Source organism: Hylobates moloch, unplaced genomic scaffold (genome assembly GCF_009828535.3).
Source record: "Hylobates moloch isolate HMO894 unplaced genomic scaffold, HMol_V3 SCAFFOLD_9, whole genome shotgun sequence".
Lineage (NCBI taxonomy): Eukaryota > Metazoa > Chordata > Mammalia > Primates > Hylobatidae > Hylobates > Hylobates moloch.
Window position 1 is genome coordinate 82,667,676 of NW_026652284.1, and position 26,173 is coordinate 82,693,848.

At 35.5% G+C, this 26,173-nt stretch overlaps 1 protein-coding gene across 4 annotated transcripts in view; it reads right to left on the reverse strand.

The window, feature by feature from the left end:
• UBR5 (ubiquitin protein ligase E3 component n-recognin 5) overlaps window positions 1–26,173 on the reverse strand; it is a 151,822-nt gene that overhangs the window by 44,656 nt on the left and 80,993 nt on the right. For all 4 annotated transcript variants that reach the window (XM_032760161.2, XM_032760159.2, XM_032760158.2 and 1 more), the window contains exons 10-26: window positions 25,086–25,202; window positions 24,893–25,003; window positions 23,556–23,710; window positions 22,361–22,478; window positions 19,123–19,307; window positions 16,721–16,830; window positions 15,786–15,898; window positions 14,317–14,460; window positions 14,109–14,220; window positions 13,722–13,876; window positions 13,279–13,476; window positions 7,112–7,322; window positions 6,075–6,201; window positions 2,030–2,181; window positions 1,483–1,578; window positions 884–1,007; window positions 427–524 (exon numbers count right to left, since the gene is read on the reverse strand). In XM_032760161.2, coding sequence (XP_032616052.1) covers window positions 427–524; window positions 884–1,007; window positions 1,483–1,578; window positions 2,030–2,181; window positions 6,075–6,201; window positions 7,112–7,322; window positions 13,279–13,476; window positions 13,722–13,876; window positions 14,109–14,220; window positions 14,317–14,460; window positions 15,786–15,898; window positions 16,721–16,830; window positions 19,123–19,307; window positions 22,361–22,478; window positions 23,556–23,710; window positions 24,893–25,003; window positions 25,086–25,202 — 2,326 coding nt within the window. The remainder of the gene's footprint in view (window positions 1–426; window positions 525–883; window positions 1,008–1,482; window positions 1,579–2,029; window positions 2,182–6,074; window positions 6,202–7,111; window positions 7,323–13,278; window positions 13,477–13,721; window positions 13,877–14,108; window positions 14,221–14,316; window positions 14,461–15,785; window positions 15,899–16,720; window positions 16,831–19,122; window positions 19,308–22,360; window positions 22,479–23,555; window positions 23,711–24,892; window positions 25,004–25,085; window positions 25,203–26,173) is intronic.

Consider the following 26,173-nt stretch of genomic DNA (forward strand, 5'->3'; position numbering starts at 1 on the left):
AGGCTGGAAGGTAAGGATAGATATTCCTTAATGCTTTCTATTTAGCAGGAATTCTAAGTCAGAAATAACAACAAGACATCTGTCCATTATTCTGTAAAGTTATATCACTTAACACCAATTAACTACCAAGAGGTTCTATCAGTAATCCATCTTATTTTCCAAAAGATTTTACATTGTTCATTACGGAGTATTTATTTTTAAATCAATAAATTTATATCAGCTGTTTTTTGATGGAAAGTTGGAAGATACAGTACACTTGAAGGAAGAATAAACACATGAATTTCATACACACACAAATCTTGATCGTTTCCAACCAATTGTGTCATTTACATATATATTCAGTCTGAATAATTATAATATATGTACAGAAGAGAATCTATCCAAACTGAAAAATATGTAACTCATTTAGGATCTGAAATAAATTACCTTTTGCAATTTTCTGAGCAGTTTCTAAGATGGTAATTGCAGCAGGATAAGCTCGGCCACTTACAGCTGACATAAATGGGGTCATCCCTCTTGCATCCCTAAAATAAGAAAAATTATATGTAAAAATATTAATTACTATTTTCCTTCCTGATTATAAAATAAGTGTTCATGATAAAACAAAAAACTAAATTTTGTTTTAGTCTTTCACATATAAATATACACCTCAATCAAACTAACATAAAAGCCAGTTTGTATTCATTTAGTGTACACTGCATGACATTCAGACGGCCTCTTTCACTCAACAGAACTTAGTAGTAGAGGGAATATCATGCTGGATTCTGATATATTGTTTTAAATTTACATAACTATTGTCCATATAGTGTAAGAAGATAAACTTTAACAGTAAAAGCTAAGCTAAGCTAAATCTTCACATGAAAAATATATCAAATCCTCTTACTTGGCAGAAAGAAGTTCTCGTAGATAGGGCTGGAGAACCACACTGTCACATAACAATTTTAATATAAAATGAGCATTCGCCTTTCGATCCTTGGATTCTACTACAGATGGCTCTGTGGAAGGACCTGTAATTAAGCAGATCCATTTGGTACAAAACAAGAATGAAGAAGACACAGTAAAAGAATATTCTGGGCTACCCTGCCCGTGGGGCACATAAGCAGACAATAGGGCACACTGCCTATGGGGTAGCTAGCCCTGCTCTGCAAGGAGCAGTTACAATTTTTTTTTAAAGAATATTCTGGAATAATATATCAGGCATAAGCTACCAGAACAATATTCTAGTATCAGTAATAAATTAATTTCATCACAAATAATTTAAACCTATGAACACCATTTTATAAATCTCATCTGATTTCTAAATGTATGTACACAGACACCACATATTTGCACTGACAGATGGAAGGTAATTCAGAGAATTAGATGTTTTTCAAGCAAAGGAAAGTCTCCTTGAGATAAAGTGTAGATCTGTAGAACCCTATATCCAAAGTGTGTCCTTTTTTCTTCCAGATGACTAGGCAGACAAAGAGTACAGATTCTTACCTGGAATAGTGGAGGTGCTTGGTCCTTGACCAGTACCGGTTGCTGCTGTGGTAAGAGATCCCACAGCGGGGGCCAGGATAAAATCAATGTCACCATCTTTCAGTAAACAGAACAGTAGGATGTATATCATTATAGGCAACATATTCCTAACATGTTCTCTTAACTGGCCTTAAGGCTTTTCTCTGCAAGCCAAAGGTCAAATTGGATAGAGTTTAAGTGGAAACTTCCTTTCCAAACTACAAGAGAAGGAATCCACTAGGCAAATATATTGACTTATCTTGATATATTACTAATAAAGGGATTATTGAGCTTCTTACCAGTATACAAATAAATATTTCAGTAAAAGTGGAATACCTGACAAGAGTTCTGGAATTTTAGTTTTTAAAATATAAATATCTTAAATCTAATTTTTATAGCTAAACTAGTTATAATATTCATCATACTACTTTCAAATATTTCAAATATCCCTTTAAAATGTTCAAATTATTTCCTTTCATGACCTGCTCTTTTTGTTAAACACTAAATGAAATTAAATAACAGCTCTTACCAGGATCCATCGCAGGAGGGTCAGGAACCCAACTAGGGGGAGCTATGGGGGGTGAAACTGGATCCTGGTGGTCACTGGATGAAGCTCCAGCTTCATGTCTACCCAAACCAGCTGCTCTCAACGAACGTCTCATCATTTCCCGTAATCTCAAACTAAAAGAACATGAACAAAATCAGAGCTCACTACCATATCTACACATAATGAAACGGCGTACAGAACTTCTCATCTGAGAAGACGAAAGTATGTCCTATAAGCAAGCACTCCAGCCAAGGGAAGTGAAGTACAAATGCCAATTCTGGAATCACAGAATAAGTCAGTGAGGGATAGAAATAAAACTGGGGGCTCCTAGTACACCGTTCAGCACTAAAATCACTATATTAAGCTCCCACATAAACTTAAGCACAGGGAACGAAAGCTGCGGTGAAGTAAGATTAGAAATAATCTTTCATACAGTTCAGATAAAAGAACAGCTAAACATTAAAACAAAAAGTTTCTATCCCCCGTTTATAATCAGTAATAATTAAGTTTAATAGTAGACATCAGCAATCATACTGATTAGCACAAAACCAGTATTGTTCCAACACTAAATCCCTTTTATAATCTCAAAAGCAACTGAACTAATATCCACACAATGAGTAGTTTTAAAACAAAGACCAATTTAGATTTTTACACACAAAAAAAGAATTTTTAACAGTACAACTTGCATCCCAAAGAAATTAATGAATGAAACTAGAGTTTATAAAATGTGTTGTTAATGTATGGGCATGGTTTTTTTTCCTCCTGCTATAAAAAAAAAATACTATACAGGTGTACACATCACTAAAAAGAAAAAGAAATAATCACAAACACAGAACTCGTTAGGGGAAATGGGAACTACCTGTATGAAAATCTATACTTTACCTTTGAATAAAACCTTACAACGGCTACAAAATACATTTAGAACTAACAATGATTTAAGAGAGCACAAAAGGCAAATCCCTTCACTCAGCCACAATTTTAGAGCTTGTAAATGGATAAAGAGTAAAAATTTCATTTTAAGGGCCAGACAACGCATAAGGGACTTCATTCTCCCATGCAGAATTAATCTCAGACATGACATTCTCATGTGAAAGACCTAACTCCTTACTAGATACGCATAATACATCTAGAAATAATTTCAAGTTTTATTAATGTTTAAATCTCTAATTGTAATTATTATTTAATTGAGGATAAATGTTTTTTTCCATGTCAATACATTTTTAATTTTATAAGGAACTTTCTTAAAAAAGTCATTCACAAAAATTACTTTTAGAGGCTATGTTCAAGAACATATCTATTTTATAAGACTTATTTATGATGTATTTTTTGGAATAAAAACACTCTAGAAGATTCTGCAATGTAAATGTTACTGTCTCAAATAATATATCTGCCATTATAGTATTCACTATTAAAAAATAGCTATAGTTAATTCTTTTATAGTATCAATGTCTTCTTTTTCCAATTTAGAAATTTGAGTTTAAGAGTTTTTATAATGTGGATGGGAGCATGGCACAGTGCCTGTTTCAGTCCAGGTCATTTCCCTGTCCAAAGATATCACCCAGAGGAAAAGGAAGACTCCTTACCAGTAACAGCACACACCATGGTGACTGTTCACACTGTGATGCTCCTATACAATTTTAATTAAGCTCAACAGACACCTGGTATCCTACCTAATGTGTCTTACTCAAAGCACAAAGAAAAAAAAATCAGCAATAATTGGGAGACACTGCAAATGACCTGAAAATAAATGCATGTTTTGGCCTTTTCAAGAATGCTTACACCAGAGTCACAAACTCAATGGCTAATAGGTCAGAAAGGGAAAATAAGGGAAGTCAGGTGTAAGAAATGGGAGTAGTGACAAGCTAGAGGCACACATGCTTATCTAAAGGCATTCAAATTAAAGGAAAAAAAATTTTAACATTGCGCAGGCCAAACAAAAAACATTATGTGGGCTATTCTCCAACTTCTAGCTTAAAGCAGATTAAGAATAAATGAAGATAAATTGAGACCAGAGTCTCATCTTGAACTTGCAAACTCCCAACTTTGTTGCTGTGATGTAGTCAATTCAATATTAAATGAGGGGGCCATTCCTTGTCATTTTTAAAATTGTCCTTAACCTCTTTTCTTCATTAGGTCTTGGGAACATTTTTAAGTACAATGCCCAGCTCCTCATATAGATTCTTAAAAAACAAAAAACAAAAAACAAAAAAAGAAAATTATTCTTCAAGATGTTGTACACAATTCATGAAGATTCACCTGTATCCTCAGTGGCTGAGGACAATACTGAGGAGATACCACCTTGGCTGCTAAGATTCAGAGTTTTGACATTTCTTCGTATAGGCTTGCCTGGAGTCATCGTATTTTCTGACAATATGGAAGAATTCAAGGATGATGTAATTTCCTCTTTGTAAGCACGTTATATCCATGCTACAGAAGCCTTAGAATCCAGTCATGTTCAAACATAACACTGTGACAAAAAAGCGAAGGTCATGTGTCTTCCAGATTAACAATCTCTAGAGTACATACACCTGCAATCAGATGCATCAATCAAGCTTTCCACTAAATCTGCCCTTTGTACTCAGGAACTATTGAGTCACATAATAAAACTTCTGAGTCAAATCATCATCTGAAGGCATTTAACAGTATTCCATTCAATATTGAAATTGCATCAGTTTTGAGCTTACAGCTCATGAATCCCAGCCTGCATACTCATCAAGGGGCATCGCCTAGAAAATCCATTGGAGGCTAGAGGAGGGTTTCACTTCAATGAAGCAGTCTGTGGACTTCCTACTGCCCGGCGTGGATAATAAGACTCCTGTGCTTTCATCTGTTCAACCGGCAGCCCTGAGTTTGAACTGGTTAAGAGCACTGCAGTGAAATCTTCGGCAAATTCCTCAAAGGAGCTTACTCTGCAAATTATTTCTGTGAGCAACACATCACCCACTCTTGAAGCTCCTTTTAGTCTTTGCCTTCAAAATAATCCTGACATGAAAAAAAGATGGCAGCACTGGCATTGGACCAACCATATCAGAGTCCAACTTGATTTGCACCTGTAATTTCCCTGAGAAAATGAAATACCTGAAATAATTCAGACACTAATTTCTTCATGAAGAATTTAAGTTGCTTCCCACTTTAGACCAAACACTTTGTCTGCCTAGTATAGTCCTGAATAAATAAACTGGTGATAATTTCCATTTTGTTTAGTCTACATAACGTTTTTGCACTGTTTTAAATTATAATTTGGTCACCCACGAATACTTTTTGATAAATCTCACTTCAGGATGTTTTTGAACCTGGTAAAGTATCAACTTGGATCAACTTGGTAGCCTTCCTGTTGCCAATTTAAGAATACACATTTTTAAAGGAATAGTTAACTATGGAACAGAAAATAGGCAAGGAGAATCTTCATTTTAAGCAGACTTTGCAACCTACCACATTAGCACATAGTGAGCAGTGCTTCCATTAATGATCTTGTCAAGCAGACAAAAAATTTTTTTCCTACAGAAAGAAAACTATATCCTGAATTCTTAATATTCATTATCTAGTCAAATACCTAGCAATTTTTAATGTGTTATAAAAGTTTGTCCATCCCAAAACTCAGCCTGAAAATTTAAACATCAGACATCCATAATACACATCAGCCTTTCATTTTTTTCCCAGATCAAGATATCTGAGAAACTGACCTAAATAAGCAATCTGAAAATATTAAGGTTCCTTCAATTATTATACTACTGGTTCTCCAAATAAGACAGTAACTTCCTAGGAAGCAAGAATGATGAATTTAGAACAAATTGAAAGAAACAAATTTAAACTACTTGTCTAAATTATCTCAAATTTATTAAGTGTCCCAGCTCTACCTTAAACTCTAATTTGTTATCAGATTATTTTTCCCAGGGTGTTATTGGGAGGAACAAAAATGAAACAAAAAAGGACCCACCAATTCATGTACACGACAGGTAAGAGATATACTGCTTTCTGTACTTGGTTTTTTCCTCCAATTAAAGTTTCCTGGTAAAAATCACATTACCTTCGGCTACTTGATGATCCAGCCCGATTACCTGGGCCATTACTTGAAACAACTGATATTGCATTTGCAATGGCCTCAACAGCAGAAAGCCTTTCTGCAAATGTATTTCTTTCAGAACGCTCCGCTTCTGAAAAATGAGAAAAAATTAAGATCAATTTAAGTTTTAAAACTAATACACTGAGTATGTACAGTCCACTAAACACTAATCTCTATATATTTAGTACTCTAATTCACATATTAGATAACCAATTGTTCAATTTTTCCTCCTTAGAGCAACTAACACTTCAGACAGACTGAACTATATGATCTTTCATATGTGATTTATTTCCTTATTCCGCCTTACTTCTCAATCCACAAAGGGCAAAAATAAGGTCATTAATAAGAAGACTGAAATTTAGCTTTCACTTATTAAAACAGAAAAAGACCTACTTACCAGTATTTCAGTCTCAGTTTATGTACTATGTATAATCCTTACTGATTCAATGATAATGACATAAAGGTCAGAAACCTGCAAACCACTATTCAAAAGTGTAGCTACCAGAGTATCATCAGCAAATTCAAAATAAAACACATTATGAATTACATATTTACACTTTGTTCTCAATTTCTCCCTTCATTTAGCCAATTAAAAACTTTATGGCAAAAAAAGCTTATTTACCTTCCAAAAACATATAACACCTCACTAAGTGATTTTTCTCCTCTACATTCTAAAAATTTAGATAAAAGTTGCCTCAATGTAACTTGGCTTAACCTGCTAAATAATTCTCATGTAATAAAAGTCATCTGCAATTATAAAATCAGTAAAGTTCATTTAGTATTACATATCCAGTTTGTATATATCATATAGTATTGAATACAATAAAAACACGCTGGTGGAAAATTTTATGTTACATACCCATCTTTACCTTCTGAGAAAGTAAAAAAAAAAAAAAGACACACAAATTCTTTATAGTGATTATTTTTCTTTAACAACTGTTACATTTTCAAAATTGCCTAAAAACTCCCTTTAAAGACCTTGCTATAGTTCTTAATCTCACCCTCTTCTTCTTTAGTTTCTTTATTGCTGGTTGGAAAGCAAACTGATACACAAGCATGCAAAATATTTCGATTTCCATCACATCTGTGGCTGATGAATGTCTGTAGCATCTGTAGATTCTGCTCTAAAACAACCGCTTGCTCAAGATTCATTAGATATTGTCGACAGGCTTCATAGTCACAGCGCAGAATGTGTTGCATTAAGGTTTGTTTCTGTGCTCAGACAAATTAGGGGAAAAAAACCTCAATGAATTTGAGTAGCACATTACATATATTAAAAATTTCTCATGGCCAACACAGTAATATATAATCAGATTTGCAAATAAGTAGAGACAATTTCAGGTGGCCTACCAAAAGAAACAGAACCTAAGGGTACATTTTAAGCAGAACATACAATCGACAGGAACAGAGAAGGGAGGGTAAACTTTCTGTTAAGGACAAGTAAATATTTTTAGCTTTCTCAACTAACTAAGCTCTGCAACTGAAACGGGAAAGCAGCCACATACAATGCATAAATGAATAGGAGTGGCTGGATTTGGCCTTTGGGCCATAGTCTGCCAATCCTTGGTTTTTACTTCATGTTATCTAACTATCTAATTAGAACCCTATTAATAACGATAGCCAATTAAGCAAAGGATATAAATTTTATTCCAGGCTTTTGTGTGTGTGTCAGACAGCGTCTCACTCTGTCATCTAGGCTGCAGTGCAGTGATGTGAACACAGCTCACTACAGCATCAACCTCCTGGGCTCAAGTAATCCTCCCGCCTCAGCCTCCCATGTAGCTGGCATGCACCACTACAGCAGGCTGATTTTTTGTAGAGGCAGAGTCTTGCCATGTTGCCCAGGCTGGTCTCAAACTCCTGGGCTCAAGTGATGCCCCCACCTCAGCCTCCCAAAGTGCTGGGCATGAGCAACCCACACCCAGCCCTCTTATGCTATTAAAGGTTATATGAAAACCAATACCTTCAATTCTGCAGGAATCATGACAGGTGTAATTTAATTAACAAAGACACGGTGGTACTGATAAGTATTTATAGAACATATCATTAGCTTTCTGAGAAATAGCATGAACATACCAAGAAGTTCATTCTTTCAGAATGGAAAACTGTAGTTGTAGAATATTTAATGAACCGAATATAAAACTTTAGTTTTATAAAACAAAGTTGTTCATTTTAACTATAACTAGAAAAAAGCAGGTGGGAAAAGAGCATGTGGGAGTATAAAGGAAAAAAGAAAACTGCATTTGAACAACTTGCCACCTTCTGGAAAACTGTCAAAATAAGCTCTCCCCTATCCCCAACTTGAGAGCGGGTGGAGAATAGATGTCCACACAAGAAAACACACCTAAACAACGATTTTCACTATCAATTACACGTGAGACAGGCCACTTTGATTGTGGAACTAACTACGGCTCTGAAGTCACCTCATCAACAGCAAGCTCCAGTTCATGAGGAGCTTAATACTAAACTTTCCAAAACATAGGGAAATTTATACAAAATATGTTGAGAGAAAATGTCAAAGTCTCCCTGAAGAACAAAGAACAGAGTACTTTCAAAGGGCAACTAAAATCAAGATATTTTGTTGTACACTGCTGTCATATACACTAGTTTCAAGTAATAGCCAATTATTTAGTGAGAAGCAGCTACTACTCTACAGGAAACTCTTACCTCCAACCTGCCAGACTATAGTAGATGGGCTGTCACACTGAGAGTATCAATACTACTTAGTTGTGTTACAAGCAGAAAAGTTTACTCTGCATCATTGTATGTTACATCTGTCAATTACTCTTATAACAAAAGGCAGAGTGAGTTCGATAAAAAATTTCTTGTGGGTCTACTGTGTGGTAGGCCCTAGTCACTAAGGTATAAAGACTAATCACTACACACTTTATCCCTACCTGCGGGATGATGACTCTACCTGTCAGATGCTGACAAAGTGAAGAGGTCACAGAATCAAATGCCTACACTTGAAGTAATATAAATGAATGAAGGAGGCTGTGTGTAAGAGATAACAGAAGCTGTATACTAAATGGCATCACTAGCACTTGGAGCAACAAACTGTAAGTAGTGAGAACTGCAATGAATTGTAAAGACCAGTCTAATGTTTTTGGGATGTAGATTACGAGGCCCAATTTCACCAGATCTTCTAAAATTAAAATCTGGATTTTAAATATAAATCCTGTGGTTTTTCAATATTGGTAACCCATCAAGAATTCTAAAATGATAAGAAGGCTATTTCTAGACATCAAGTTCAGACCACAGCTACCTCTGTATCATAACCTCCTTTAGTTTGAAACCACTAGTACAGTAGGTTACAAGCAAAGCTAAGCTAAGAATGAGTCTGGGTGTCTAAATAAAAGCTTACAGATAGTGCTCATAAGCACCTGGATTCAGTTTATTTTAGATGCAGTTCTAAAAAGTACTTCTCACCTCCAACCTAATGGAGGGTGAATATGCTCCCATATTAAACTCCATTTCCATCCTTTATAGAAAAACTGCTCAAAAAAGTTTTATTTATCTTCAGGTCCTCACCTCTCATTTTCTCCTAAGTTCACTCTAAAGCTTTCATCCCCACTATCAATAATGACCTAGATGGAGCTAAATCCAACAGTCAATATTCAGTATTCACTTCACTGACCTACTGCATCACTTGACACAGTTGGTCCCAGCATCCTGCTTGACACGTGTTCTTCATTTGACTTCCAGGACACAACTCATTCTAGCTTTCCTCCAACCCTGTGGATGTTCCTTCTCGATCTCCTATGCTGGTTCCTCTTTATCACCCTGACATTTAAATGTTGAGACTATTCTCAGGACTCAGTCCTTGGACCTTTTCTCCTCACAACCTCCATGATCTTGTTCAATATAATTCCTCTAAATAAACAACTCCCAAGTAAATTTCTCCAGCTTGAGCCTTTCTCTCTTAGTCAGACTTACACATCTAACTTTCTACTTACCATCTCCTCTTGGTTCAGGACTCTGTCAGATAATCTTCTAATAGACAAGTTAAATTTCACCTGTCTAAAACCAAATTCCTGAACCTTCACCTTCACTTCTTCTATCAGAAGAGACATCTATTAAAATGTCTTCACATTCACTTCCTCTATTGGAAGAGACATCTTAAACTTCACATGTCTAAAACCAAACTCTTGAATCTTCTTCACTTCTACAGTCTTCAACTCAGTAAATGACAACCTCATTCTTCCAAAACCATTAACCCTCTTGCTTCGTCTATTTGATACCCTACATTTAGCCACTAGCAAATCCATTAGTTCTACCTTAAAAAGATACCCAGTACAGTCATGTGCTTCATAAAAACATTACGGTCAATGATGGACCACATATATGACTGTGGTACTACAAGATTATAATGGAGCTGAAAAGTTCCGATTGCCTAGTGACATCGTAGCTGTTGTTAAATCATACCGTTTGTGGCAATGCTGGCATAAACAAACCTACTGTACTGCCAATCATATAAAAGTACAGTACATACTTATGTACAGTATAATATTTGATAATGATAAACTAGGTCACTGATTTCTAAAGTATTTACTATACTTTCTTTGGTTACTTTAGAATGTACTTCTTCTATCTATTTTTTTTTAAAGTTAACTAAAACAGCCTAAGGCAGGTCCTTCAGGAGGTATTACAGAAGAAGGCACTGTAAATTGTACATTTTTTAGAAAGGCAATATAAAATTTTAAAAATAGAAGTGTTTAATACCTCGGTGATGAAACAATCTGTACAAAAAACCCTGTACATGAGTTTACCTTGCAGTAAAACCTCACATGTACTCCCAAGCCTAAAATAAAAGTTTTTTTTTTTTTTTAAAAAAGAAAAAGAAAACTCTGCCCCCCGCAAAAAAAAACCCTTAAGGATATAGGAAAGAAAGTTATTTTTTAGATAGCTACACAATGTGTGTGTGTGTGTGTGTGTGTGTGTGTGTGTGTTTAAGACAGAGTCGCACTCTGTCGCCCAGGCTGGAGTGCAGCGACATGATCTCAGCTCACTGCAACCTCCACCTCCACCTACTAGGTTCAAGCGATTCTCGTGCCTGAGCCTCTTAAGTAGCTGGGATTACAGGCACAACCACACCTGGCTAATTTTTGTATTTTTTATAGAGACGGGGTTTCACTATGTTGCCCAGGTTGGCCTCAAACTCCTGGCCTCAAGTGATCCACCCACTTTGGCCTCCCACAATGCTGGGATGACAGGTATGATCCACCGTGCCCGACTGTGTACAATGTGTTTTAAGCGTATTATTATTACAAACAAATCAAAAGGTTAAAAAAAATTTAGTGTAGCCTAAGTGTACAGTGTTTATAAAGTCTACAGCAGTGTACAGTAATAACGTAAGCCCTCACATTCACTTACCACTCACTCACTGACTTACCCAGAGCAACTTTCAATCTTCTAAGCTTCATTTGTGCTAAATGCCCTATCAGATGCACCTTTTTTTTATCCTTTAGACCGTATTTTTACTGTACCTTTCCTATGTTTATGTAAACAAATACTTATCACTCTGTTATAAATGCCTACAGTATCCAGTACAGAAATACACTATATAGGTTTATACCCTAGAAGCAATAGGCTATACCATCTAGGTTCATGAAAGTGCACTATGTGATGTTTGTACAACAATGAATCTCCTAACAATGTATTTCTCAGAATGTATCCCTGTCATTAAGCAACACATGACTACGTATCTAGAATCTAGTCACGTTTCACTCCTAACTCCACCCCCTGGGCTAAGTCACTATCATCTCCCACCTGGATTATTATTATATCCTAATTGGCACTCCTGCTTACTCACTTTCACCCTAGTACTCTTAGCACGTCATAAGGGATCCTTTTAAAATGTTCAGCAATATCAGGTCAACCTCGGCTGAAATTGCTCCAATAGCTTCTAACGCACTGTCTCCACATCTAACAAATACTCAATTACGACAAACCACAACACGTTTAAAACTAAATTCATCCTTTTCCCTTATCCCATTTGTTCCCCCCTCCTATATTTCCTCTCTACCATCAACCATGCCCAAATCAGAAGCTTTATTAATTCTTTCATTCACTGCTAACATCCAGTTACCAAGCTTTATAGGTTCTAGTTTCTTAAGATCTCTTAAATCCAGCCCCTCCTTCCTCATTTCCAAAAGTTGACATTTACTTTGTTTCTAACCTGGATTATTGCCTAACTTTTTTTTCTTTTTTTTAATGTTTTTGTTTGTTTGTTTGTTTTGAGACGGAGTCACGCTCTGTTGCCCGGGCTGGAGTTCAGTGGCGCGATCTTGGCTCACTGCAACCTCCGCCTCCGGGGTTCAAGTGATTCTTGTGCCTCAGCCTCCTGAGTAGCTGGGATTACAGGCATGCGCCACCATGCCGGGCTAATTTTTGTATTTTCAGTAGAGACAGGGTTTCACCATGTTGGCCAGGCTGGCTTCAAACTCCTGACCTCAAGTGATCCACCCCCCTCTGCCTCCCAAAGTACTGGGATTACAGGCGTGAGCCACCACGCCCAGCCTACATTAACCTTTTTATCTGATCTCTAAACTTCTGATATCAACTGCTCTCTAAACACCCACTAGCCACTGCTGATCTTTTTTAAAAAATCAAAAGCATGTCATTCACTGGCTTATAATCCACCTCCTCCTCCTCGCTTTCAGGCTAAAGTTTGGTAACGTTAGGTGAGCACACTAACATCCTAGTGCCTCTCTCCAGCCTTTTCAGTTGCTACTCACCGACCCACAGGATCCCTACCAGAATTCTGGTCATATCAAAAAAAAGTACTTTCTCTGAACTTATTAATAAGATTCACAAAGGTTGCTCTTGGTGCCTGGAATAATACCCCCCAACTCCATCCCTGTGTCTAAGGGATGCCTATCTGATCTGTCCAGGTATCGCTTCTTAAAGGAAGTCTTTGGTACAGTCACAGTATGATTTATATCTCTCCCCTTTGTGCTCCTACAACATTGTGCACGCCTTGCTCAAACACTTAAATTACATGATAATCACTGATGTACTTGTCTATGTTGTTTTAATAGACTATTAGCTCTTTTAGGGAAGAAAGGGGCAATGAATGATCTATTTAAGATTGTTGCAAGATCTATTCAAGACTATTTAGTGGTGTTTTGTGAATTAAAATGCCCAGTAGTTTCAATACTCAAATTACCTCTACAGCCATGATGATAACAGCAGCTTTCTTTTTGATTGTTGAATTGGCAGGAAGATTTATTAAAGAATGCACACCCATTCCAAGACTACTAATAGGTGGAAGATCCAGCCAATCAGGATCCCTTATTCCTCCCATGCAATCTTTGGCCATTGGGTAGATAGTACCATTTCCATCTCGAAGAATAATGGGAGATTCCTATAATAATGGGAAAACGGTAAAGTTTGACTCCTAATCAAAAAATGTATCTGATTTTTATGACAGGCATATTTGTTTCCAAATTAGATTTTAGTAATAATAATAAGAAACCTAGTATTCAAATGTGCTAAATATTCTAAGTTTCTGAATAATTTATTAACAAGCTAACCAGAGCCAGACCCCCTAACTTCACAAAAATGCCATTGTTGTCCTATCACTTTTCAAAAGCAAAAATGAGCCTCTACCTGTCCAGCAGTGAAAATGGCTACATTCCTCTCATTCTGACCAAGGAAAGCAATGCTGCTTGTAGGAAAATTATTTTCCTGTTCTGCTTTTCCTGTAGCAAGATCAAAGATACAGTATCGTACCCAATTTCCAGTCTTCAGAACAGCATGAACACCTTCAGAAGTACATAAATGAGAAGAAAAATTGTTTTACATCTTATCTCTAATAAACATCTACAATATTTTAACTTCTCTAAGTCAATTCAAACAGATATAAGCCATTCCATAATGTTACAGATAGGGAACAAAAAAATGCCAATGTCCTGAATTATTTTATCATATTCCCATTTCCTGAACAAGTATTAATGGAATATAGGATATGCCAGCTGAAGAAGTTTCAAAATTTACCTTTGGAATCTACATTCACTGCTAATATTTCTGTTTTTTCAGGTATACAAAGCTTTTTAGGAGTCCTTTGGAAACAGTCGGGAACCTTCGGTGTTCCACCAGTTTTGACAACCTGCATGACACAAAAGGAATTTTGCTTTCAAACTCCATAATAAACTCAAGGAGTCAGTTCCAATATTCACTTGCTGAATGACTTCTTTACACTTACCTGCAATTCATCAATTCTAAGTAACCTACAATCCTGCAGGAGAGAAGAAGGGTCAGCATCTGGACCAGAGCTGTTCTGACAGTTTGTATTACTGGAGGTTCCTGGAAATTTTACAGCAACATAGGCACCATCCACTTTTAGCACCTGGAAGTATGGGCAAATTCAATAAACATTAACAATAGCTTATATAAAATCAACATACAAATTCTATTCACTGAACTAATTTAATGTTAAAGGAATCCAATTCTTTGTATGTTTCTTCAATGATCACCAAGTTATAAAATTAACCTAGACAGACTCTGAGGTTTGCTATTGACATCTATATTCAAGGCTCATTTGCTAAAGAAAACTGACCCACACAGCCAGTGATTACAGTCAGTGAATGTTTTCAGCAATCAACTGAAAAACTTAAGTATACAGCCCACGAAATCCTCCCATCTCCTCTCTTAATTACATTAAAGCAGCTTTCGGTCTCAGAACTTTCTTGAAAATGGCAACGTTCTATATTCGCAGTGTCCAATATGGCAGCCATTAGCCGTAAGTGGCTACTGAGCACTTGAAATGAAGCTAATGTGACTAAGGCACTGACTTTTTAAAGTTATTTGATTTCAACAAATTTAAATAGCCACATATACAACTAGTGGTACAATACAGTCAACACAGGGATAGGGTCAGCAATGCACAGAAAGACAAGCACAGAATTTGAAATCAGGACAAATTTGGGTCCCACTTCTGCTACCTGATGCTTTTTATTTTAAGCCAGTATCTTATTCTTAGAAGAAAACACCTACGCACGAAACTACAGGTCTATTTTGGAATCAAATGAAATGGTTTATGAGAAAGACCTTTGTGAGCTGCAGAAACTGGTATATCTGCTCTTTCCTTTAAGTATAAATGAAAGACTATCATGTTTCAGAAACTACTGAGTAATCATGAAAACCTTTACTTTACAGACATTCTACAACTGCAAGTGCATTTTAAATATGCATCAGTAGAAGAGTGAAATTAATGGCATTCAAACTGACAGTTTCTTAGAAGGCAAAACAAAAGAGAGGAGAAAAAGTGGAAGGTGACTTGTAGTAAGATTTTTCAGTACTCTGGAAGAATTTTAAATGTCACGGAAGATGATCTCAATTAGAACTGTCTATGAGATCCAACAAATGGGCTGTACCAAAAAGTAATATATCTCTATACAACTTTTCTACAAAACTAAAACTATTCCCAAATAATAGTTTTTTTTAAAAAGCAACATATCATCACAAATGCTCAAGGAGAGGCATAATCTCTTCATCTGCCAGGGACTGAGAAGACAGATCTGCATCAGATGCAGGGGTGCAACTAAAGATACCACTGAATATGATAAATAAAACAGCCCTGAAGAAAGGAGTCAGATATCAACCACAAATCCCTGGATAACCAATATCATTATAATTCTGTTAGTAATTAAGTTTTAGATATTTTGAACAAACCTTGCCAACAGGAACATTCTTGACATCTTCCACAAAAACCACTTCCCGAAGAGACCACTGCTCTTCATTCACCTTTTCCTCTTCTTTTGGTGCAGGGGTTGACCGTCGTCGTTCTTAGACAACAACAAAATGGTAAGTACCAAAAAGAAAATGTAAAAGAGACTTTATAGATTTCATCTAAATTTATAAGAAAGACTATCTTTAAAGGGATACATAAGTGAAGTTTCTCAACAATTTCCTAAGCTACTGCTTTATGAATTGGGAGTTTTCTGATCAATCTGTACTTTAAATAAATTCACAGTGAAGAACAACTGTAACCATTAATGTTTAATTGTATTAACACCAGCATAAACAAGTACAAAGAAATAGGGTAAAATGTATTTTGTACTCCCAAAACTAGGGTTATCTAACCAAAGTTTAAAAAGGAAGATCTGCCGGATAGTTTTAAGAAAACTATCACATAACTATTAAAGTCTAACTTTTAATTTCCTAAATTGCAAAGCAATTAACACCATAAAATTTATTTTAAGGAATTTTTGAAAAAATTCTATCCATGGTGTGGTAGTAAGTCTAGGTTTATAAATTTACAAATTTGGAGCAAAAGTTGTAACCAAGACATAACCAATTTACAATAATAAGAGTCTTGACAAAAGTGAGTAGATAAGACTACCTAGTGGCAATTATTTCCTTCTATTACTATCATGAATTTCACATATCTTTTTAAAACTCTAATTCTGAAAAACAGAAATAGTCAACACTGTAAATATCATCTTTCTATTCAAAGAAAGTTATGCAAAAAAACCAAAGTAATAGAGATATAAATTATATAAAAAGATGTAAAAAATGATATGAGTTGCCTTAAATCAGAAACAAACTAAACACAGCTGTCTGCATGAGACCTATTTTGACAAATGCATACAACAAATAAAACTTACTGTATGGCATTGATGCACTGCTGGCAATTGAGGAAGCATCACTGCACGTGGATGCTGGAGATGGTGGAGGACCCATTTCTGTTTTCACTGGCTCCTGCTTACTTTCAGGCCTAAGATAAGAAATAAGATTCTCCTTATAATTAGATAAACAAAATAATGGAAACTAGTATTTTTTTAAAGACAAGTATTTTCTTATAAGAGAATGAATATTAAAAACATTTTTATTAAACTGTGTATTTATATTAATTTTTTTCATTGTATATTTTTAAGACTCAAGAATAAAAGGTATACAATGCATGCTTTCAAATAGTGGTTTAATATGGGAAGGAAAAATATAAAAGCTATCAACAACTTGAGACAATGATTCAGATAAACTTTATCGAGAAATAACAACGAAATTTACACTTAATTTATCAACACAGCTTTATCAAAGCCTCTTGAGCAAACAAGTTTCACACTGCAACAGTGCTAAGATTTGGATATGGCAATTTAACTGGAAAAAAAAAAAAAAGGTAAAGGCAAGTAAGTAATAAGCCCATTAGACCATTAATTTCTTAGAGTTCCAAGAAGAAACTCTACTCACAACGGTTTATAAAAATTTATTCTTAAACCATCTGGTGACAGGATTTAAAAACCAGCCCTCTTTAATGAGTTACTTAATACTCTGTTTAAGAAAATAACTACAGCAACTAAACAGCATTCTACAGATGGTGCAAACATAAATATTTTTATACATTAAAGGGCAGAAATCAGTCTTTAATCAGAAGTCACTGATTATTCACAAATTTGTTATTTATATACCTATTATAAACTGGACCATCATCTTAATCCTCTTGTCTCCTATTACTCTCATCAGAAATTTCACCTGAGTTTAGAAATAATCTAAAAGAAAACCGGTATTATTTTCACCAGGATCTTAACATGAGTGATCTCAATAAGCACACAGCGAATACTCCTGGCTGCTCCACAAATGCTGTGATGGTGGGGGGAAGCCAATACTGACTAATCACTAGCATACCTTTAAAGTGAATGCATTTCGATGACTGGCAAACGAGGGTACTACTGACATGAAAAAGACTATGTTCTTAACATTTAATTTCACTTAGCTCTTTTGCTAATATTTGAAATGGCTGATTTGAAGGAAGATCTTGAAAAACTTCGTTACAGGCTTTAAATAGCATATTCTATTCTAATCTTGTTTGTATTTGTACACATCAAAATTATTTCAAATGTTCTTTACAAAGTTCGTAAGACAATGAAAATGTTTTATTACTTTTATTTTTAGTACAAAATCCAATGTAATTGGAAGAAAAGTCTATAAATCTTTTTTAAAAAACCAAGACAGAGAAAGAACACGAAAACTAAAAGCAAAACCTTAATTAGGTATAAAGTGCAATAGCTTTGGTTTGTTAAAAATTACATTTAACTCAACAGTAATCACTGTTTCTACATTTAAGTTTGCACTTTTAACATTGAGAGGAATGACAGCAGTAAAGTTAGTAAATTTATAATCATAACATCTGAGTATAAATGGGAAGTAAACTAAAAAATTTTGGAACCTTAAAAATCTGTATGTACAGTAAAATCCCTATTATTTTTCAATGCCTGAATATATTTAGAAAAAAAGAAAATACATTGATGTGTTAAATGTTATTTCTAGAATGTGATATTACTACTCTCCCACATATCTATACTGGTCACCTATTTTTATAGGATTAAGAAAAAATGTTATTTAACAATTTTACTAAAGTTTTAAAGTTCATATACCAAACAACCAAATTACAGTAGAAATGATTATTTTTAAAGATGAGTAGATGTTTCTAAAAGCACAGGTGTTAAGATCTCTGTACCACGCTCCAAACAGTAAGTCAGCCCCAGAAGGTGGGGCTATACAAAATTCAGTGGTGTTTCTATTCACGAACACCTTCAACCCAAAAAACGTTAACAAATTCTTTACAGTTATTTCCCTCTTGAGTACATTAACCTGTAAAACCCTTTCAATAATCAAGATATAGGGCAGGAAGTTAGGTAGAAATTAAGATGATTACACAAGGAGAGAGCATGGCGGCTTAATAGTAAGGCTTAAACATATTATTACTGCCACAAAAGACCTGCAAAGGATACAATCTAATAACAAAACAAGGGCATCAAAAGAGAACACTACACTGTCATCTGGCCATCAAAATCAACTGTTAATATATAAATATTAGCCAAGTTACAAACAGTAAAATTTAGCAATTCCTTTCAAATTTCCTGGGAACCTTAACAAGACCCTATCATGTTAGGAGTTTACAACTTCACTACACACCTGTAAGTCTTCCTTGATTATTGCCATTCATATGCAGAGCAGAGCAAACAAGGAACTGGTATAAAAGCATGATTTGTTAAGGTATAGTACTTACTTAGCTTCAGTAGTTTTGCTAGCTTTTTCCATGTTTTTCAAGCTTTCAGGAGATCTAAGTTGAAATCTACAGCTGTCATTCATATTCCAAACTGACTCCATTAAGACACCAACTTTAGGAATCCCAGCACTAATTGAAAATGCAACTGCTCCAGCATGATAAAGAGGATTATTTCTCAGGCATACCTAGCAAACAAAAGAAAACCACCATCAAGATGACATAACTTTACAAATATATGTAATATTTATTTGAAATGGATGAAATACAATATATGAAAGTGCTGGGCTTCCTAGGTTTCCCAGTATAATCTTACCCAATCAATAAGGCTGAAAAAGCCACCTTAAAGGTCTTCATTAAGAAAATTTGTTTCTAGGCTGGGCGTGGTGGCTCACGCCTGTAATCCCAGCACTTTCGGAGGCCGAGGCAGGTGGATCATGAGTCAGGAGTTCAAGACCAGCCTGGCCAACATGGTGAAACCCCCGTCTCTATTAAAAATACAAAAATTAGCTGGGCGTGGTGGCATGCACCTGTTATCCCAGCTACTTGGGAGGCTGAGGCAGAGAATTGCTTAAACCCGGGAGGCAGAGGTTGCAGTGAGCCGAGATCATGCCACTGCACTCCAGCCTGGGCAAAAGAGTGAGACTCCGCCTCAAAAAAAAGAAAAAGAAAACAAAGGAAAAGAAAATTTGTTTCTAGTATTAAGGAACAGGAATAATTTCAACATGTTTGCTAAAAATTTAGCATTAACTTTAAATTTTCATGCAGCAAATATCCCAACCATTCTGCTACAAACAAAACAAAAGGAGCAGAAACAGCAGAGAATAAACTAAAAGGCATTATAATTTAAAAAGTAAAATGTGAAAAAAACAATTACACTTCTTGTCTGTTTCCTACAATCTGAAATAACTTTTTCCCTTAACTCATGATAGGCTCTATAACTTTATCTCTATAGATGTTTCTTTCTCCCAGAAGACTACTGTTTCCTGCTAGCCAGAAGGTTCCATGAATAATTTTTCTTTTAAATTAAAAAAGAATATGTAGACATTAGTGTCAGAAGTTTAACTGAGTGCAGGAGTAAATAACTTACAGAAAGAAAAAAAAAACAAACTCTGTCAGGGACTAACCTCAGGTCATACTCCGAAAACCAATGGCTTTCAAGACAGCACTGTTAAACACACCAACAATATCTCCATCTTAGATAGGAACATTTTTTCTGGAGATATCTTTTATTTCTCCAATATCCCAATCTTACTATGTGATAGATGATCAGAGGTATATACGAAGATCATAATTTTTTGTGGCTTATAATTAAATGTAATAAACAAAGGAAGATGGTGGTACATTTGAAAAGTGTAGGAACTGGAAACATTGGCTTAGAGGTACAGTTCTACCAAAGAATAGTTGTGTATCATTAACTATAACTCCGTGGCATAAAATGAATAGTTCTTAAGATGACCTATAAATACAGATGCAGCTGAATGGGTGACCAACAGTTCTTTCTGATGTTAAGACATGAATATTTTCCTTGTTCTGCAGCTGTAATTGCCCTCAGCCTCCAGTATTCGACAGGTTTAAAACACAACCTTGGTTATATACCAAGGTATTTTCATATGCTATCTTTCAGCAATTTAGTGTCAAGCTTTTTTATTTAAAGCTTTTCTCCAGTATTTTTTCTGCTCTCCCTGTCTACAGTAATGCCATCCCACCTGCTGATATGGCAGCTGCTGCAACATCCTGCTAGTACATGACTGCAATTGAAAAAGAACGTCCAGGACATCAGAAATCAGTATTTAAACTAAATAGGCAAAGAAGGGATCCTACAAAGGAAGGAAAGAGGGGCAAAGAGAGGAGCAGGGGGAAAAAGAGAGAGCATACCCGGTCCAAAGAAACTAATATAAATAATGAAGGCCGATCAATAATGTTCAAAATAGTGGGTAAACGCTGAAAATTTTCTGGTTCAAAGGCCAATAGGTAGAAGAACATGAGTAAGACCAAGAAAAAAGATGTCATGAAGAAAAAGAATAGGTACATTTTACTACCTTGTAATGAGAAAAAAAAATCTGCATTTAAAGTGCTAGATGAAGAAATTAACACCACATTCTATAATAAAAAACTACCATTTTGTCTAAGTTTTAAGGATTAAGTTTTTAAACATTCATAACAGCATTTGCTGTAATGAATATAAGCATTAAGTTTTACCCAGAAGATAAACCTCAACCAGAATATAATAAATTAGAAGTTCACAGACTCATTTGATCTCAAGACCTTTTTCCTTTTTTCACTATTAAGTATTACTGCATATCCCAAAAACCTTATGTTTATATGGGTCATATCTAGTTTTAATAATTAGTAAATTAAAACTGAGTAAATCGAGTGTATCAGTAATTGAAATTGAGAAAGTTTTAAATATTTAACAGTAATAAAACCCCACATTCATATAAACAATTTTTATGGAAAATAGATTTTCAAAAAAAATAGCAGTGAGAAAAGTAACATTGTTTACATTTTAGCAAATCTCTTAATGTCAGACTTAATAAAAGACAGCTGTATTCTCATGTCTGCTTCGGCATTCAATCTGTTGATACCTTCTTCTGACAAAGCTAATTCAGCTAACAGGAAGCTAATAGGAAGCTAATTCAGCCTGACACAAATATGTAATAGAAAAATGATGGAAATTTTTGACTCCCTGAAAGGGTTGAGGAGAAGGTAGCGGTCTCTGGACCACAATTAGAGAACCACTGAGATATTAAGAATATCAGCTTCCAGAAAATAGTACCTGTAGAAGCCTAAAACCATCTCAGAGTCAAAAACCAGAAAGTAGTAGAAATGGGGATTTGACAAAGCCTCCTGCCTCATGCTGACAACATCCTCGTAGAGCAGTATCTTTCAAACGGTTTAGTCATAAGAATCACCCGGGATGTTTGTTAAAACACAATGATGCCTGGCCCTACCACCAAATAAACTTAAACATTTCAGGTAAAGGGTTTCAGACTCTGCATTTTAAAAGTAGCAAGTGATTCTTAAAACCAGGGAACCTTGCCCCATAGGGAAACCTACTGATACTGAACCACAATCTATACAGTATTACTCTACTAAATGAAGGAAGAATGACATGACACATACACGTTACTGGAAACCGATTCTTCAAATGATGCTCATCTGTAAAACTGCTTAAAGGGAAGAAAGTGATTCTGAAGAGAAACGAGGTCCCTTAAGACAGGCTAAATTCATCACTTACCTGCGTACCAACAGTGATGTTTGGCATTGAAGAAATACCAGCACTGGATTTAGGCTTTTTATTTTTTGCTCTAGCTTTCTCTAACATTTTCTTCCTTTGACTAAAAGGAACTACACCCCTGAAAACAAAAAACATAAATTGGTCAAATAAGCAGTAAAACAGCCCACTAAATAAATCTGAAATTACACATATTATCAGTCAAGCGTTTCTGGCATTTCTCTAGTATTTTCGCCTCAGAAAACTATTAATGTGTACAATTTCATCTTAATTATAATTTGTGCATTAGATTAATAACTGGATCTACTTTTTTTAAACCTTTATAATTAAATTTTATGGGAAATTCATCAATTGCTTTTTTTTTTTTTTGAGACAGGGCCTTTCTCTGCTGCCCAGGCTAGAGTGCAGGTGGCTGATCTCAGCTCACTGCACTCTCTACCTCCTGGGCTCAAGAGATCCTCCTGTTTCAGCCTCCCAAGTAGCTGAGACTACAAGGCATCCACCACCACACCCAGTTATTTTGTATTTTTTGTAGAGACTAGGTCTCACTGTATTGCCCAGGCTGGTCTCGAACTCCCAGGCTCAAGCAATCCTCTGGCCTTGGCCTCCGAAAGTGCTGGGATTACACGTGTAAGCCACTGTGCCTGGGCCTAATTGACATATTTTCTTCCAAATAATTATACTTCATTAGGAAACTCCCCTATATATTGTTTCCAAAATGCAAATTTGCTGTTAACTCCTTAAAACACAACAAAGAAAAAATGTAAGGTCACCTTCTAACAGTAAAGCTATAATTAAATAAGGTAGAGAATATTAAAAAATGAAATAAAAAAATACTCTATAATCTATACTTTCAATTATGTAAAAGCAAAGTACATGTTTATGTAGAGGAAAAAAAGATTTAAAATACCCCCAAATGTTAACTGTAGTTACCTCTGGGTTGCAGGATTCTAAATGACTTTTGTTTCTACTTTATACTTTTATAAAACTTATTAATTATATTCACTAAGTATGTACTACTTTTATAAATTTAACTGTTAAAGTTTTTTAAAATGTTACTTTGTTCCAAAGTGAAATTTCCCTTCCATAAGGCATTATCTTTTAATTGACCTTCTCATGTTGGTATTCCACTACTCAAAGCATCTCTCTATACATACACAAGCATTCACTGATAAATTCCTCCTCCCTATAGACTCACCACCAATATAAATTGTTCTCCAGCTGAGCGCAGGTGTAAAGGGCACAGCAATGTAAAGAAACTATCCGCTCTCCTTGAAGTTCAGAGTAAGTCTGAGCAGTGTGCTCTAATTTAGAAGCCACAGAACTTAAAGTTTCATCCACCCATGTAGCAACCTAAAGAATAAAATATTAGAACTTTAAATAAAATCAAGCCATCTTTTCAAAAGGATTGTGGTAAAAACTAGGGCAAGGCATTATACTTCAAAGACTGGAGTTCTAAAATGTTTTGAGCTAAATGTTATAAAAATAAGTAATTCAGAGAGGTTCTTAGTAAGACTAGAAACAAATACTTTTTTCACACAAAATCAAAATGGCAGTTATTGAAATGAATGTCTAAGGCCATCTTTAAGGTCAGAAGTAAACATCTGCTCTACCAATTTTTAAAAGAATTTAGTGACTTTAGGCCAGGTGTCATGCCTGTAATCCCAGCACTTTGGGAGGCCAAGGAGGGAGAATCACTTGGGGCCAGGAGTTGGAGACTAGTGTGAGCAACACAGTGAGACTCTGCCTCTACAAAAAAGTTTTAAAAATCAGCCAGGCACAGTGGTGTGTGCCTACAGTACTAGCTACTCGGAAGGCTTGAGTTCAAGGCTGCAGTGAGCTACAACCACTGCACTTGAGCTTGGGCAATAAAGCAAGATCCTGTCTCAAAAAAACAATTTAGTGACCTTAAAGCCAAACCGATAATTTGAGACATAATATCCATACTTTCTCAATCTGTATTTTCTAGCTTCTCAACATCTTTTCTTAGTAATTTTCTTGAATATTTTTGCCTTTCCTTAAATCAGAAAGCTTTTTCTTTTTTTTTTTTGAGACAGAGTCTCACACTGTCGCCTGGGCTGGAGTGCAGTGGTATGATCTCAGCTCACTGTAACCTCCACCTCCCAGGTTCAAGCAATTCTCCTGCCTCAGCCTCCTGAGGAGCTGGGATTACAGGCGCCTGCCACCACACCCAGCTAATTTTTTGTATTTTTAGCAGAGATGGAGTTTTGTATTTTTAGTAGAGATGGGTTGGCTAGGCTGGTCTCAACACCTGACCTCATGATCCACCCACCTCAGCCTCCCAAAGTGCTGGGATTATGGGCATGAGCCACCAGTCCCAGCCCCAGAAAGCTATTTTTTAAAGTTACAGTAAAAACTAGCCAACAAAAATATACATTAGATTACTAAGGCTTGAGACACTTTGTATTTATGTTAACATAGATCGAAAATGAAAAGATGGAAAAGGAGCAAAAAAAGAAAAAAGAAAACAAGAATTAAAGCATGAAATGTTAATCAATGCAAAGTGTTTCATACCTTGTTATTTTCTGTAGCTACAGTTGCTCTTATGCTATTTGCAGACAGGAGGACTATCTTTTCATTGGTTAACCCCAAAAATGTTGCTCGTGGATGATGTAATGAAGGATTCTTTGAAAGCATAAAAAAAAATTACTATTTTATATGTTGATATGTAGAGCTATTCAATGCAAGATTTCATAAAATAAAATACCTGGGCATTTCTGTAAGGCTCAGATTCACTCCATTTCCACTGATAAAGTTCTCCTTTACTGCTGACAGCCAAAAGTTCAGAATATAGAGCCCCAATACAGATGAATTTTGTTCCATCCTATAAAGTAAAATACAATACTATAAATATAAAAATTGCCAAATCTACTGATTTGAACACTGTCACTTTAATCACTTCATCAGATCTAGATTAATTATGTAAACACATAAACCACAACTATACGAAGTCTTTAGCATAGCCTACAAGGTATCCAATTAAGGTGGCTCTGGCTCCCTCCATTAACTCACTCACCTCCATTCATACTGGCCTTCTTCCTGTCACAGTGGCCTTCCTCCTATCCTCGGACCACTGTCCTTGCTGTTCCCTCTGTCTGTGTTACTCTTTCTCAGGTGACACTCCCTCAAGAGACTGTCTCTGATGACACTATGTACAGAACCACCACTCTCACATTAGTTCCTTACACTGCTTTCTTTTTAATCCACAGCACTTCACAACTTGACACATTTATTTGTTTATACACTATCTCACTCAAGTACAACCTGTCTTATTCACCACTGTAACTTAAGAACTTAGCGTACAAGTAGGTGCTTAATCAATGTGCTGAATGAGTGAAGGGAAAAAAAGAAAAACAGAATAAGGAGCTGAAACAGAGAAAAACGATGTCAAATCAAGATTCTTTCCCTGTAAGCTCTTTCAAGCTATGGAAACAAGTGCCCATATTTAAGGTAATAATTTATTCACTTTTATGCTGACATACATGCAATGATTTGGAATGCAATTAAATTATAAAAAGCTTGGCTAACAAATGTAAATAAATAATTTTCTTTAACATAAAACCAATGATCAGAGCCACAAAGCTACCTAGAAATCTCACTGCAAAAATTGCCAATAACAGATTTTAGGTTGCAAAAATGCTATTGGTCTATACACAGTACTTCTCCATTTTCTTTGGGATTCTGGCTCCAGGGTATGATAAACAAATGGTGTCTTTCTGGTTTTCTGCCAAAATTCAGTTTTATTTGGTCAGATGGTAACGTTATAGTGCTCAGCTAAAACTTGTAAAGTCTACA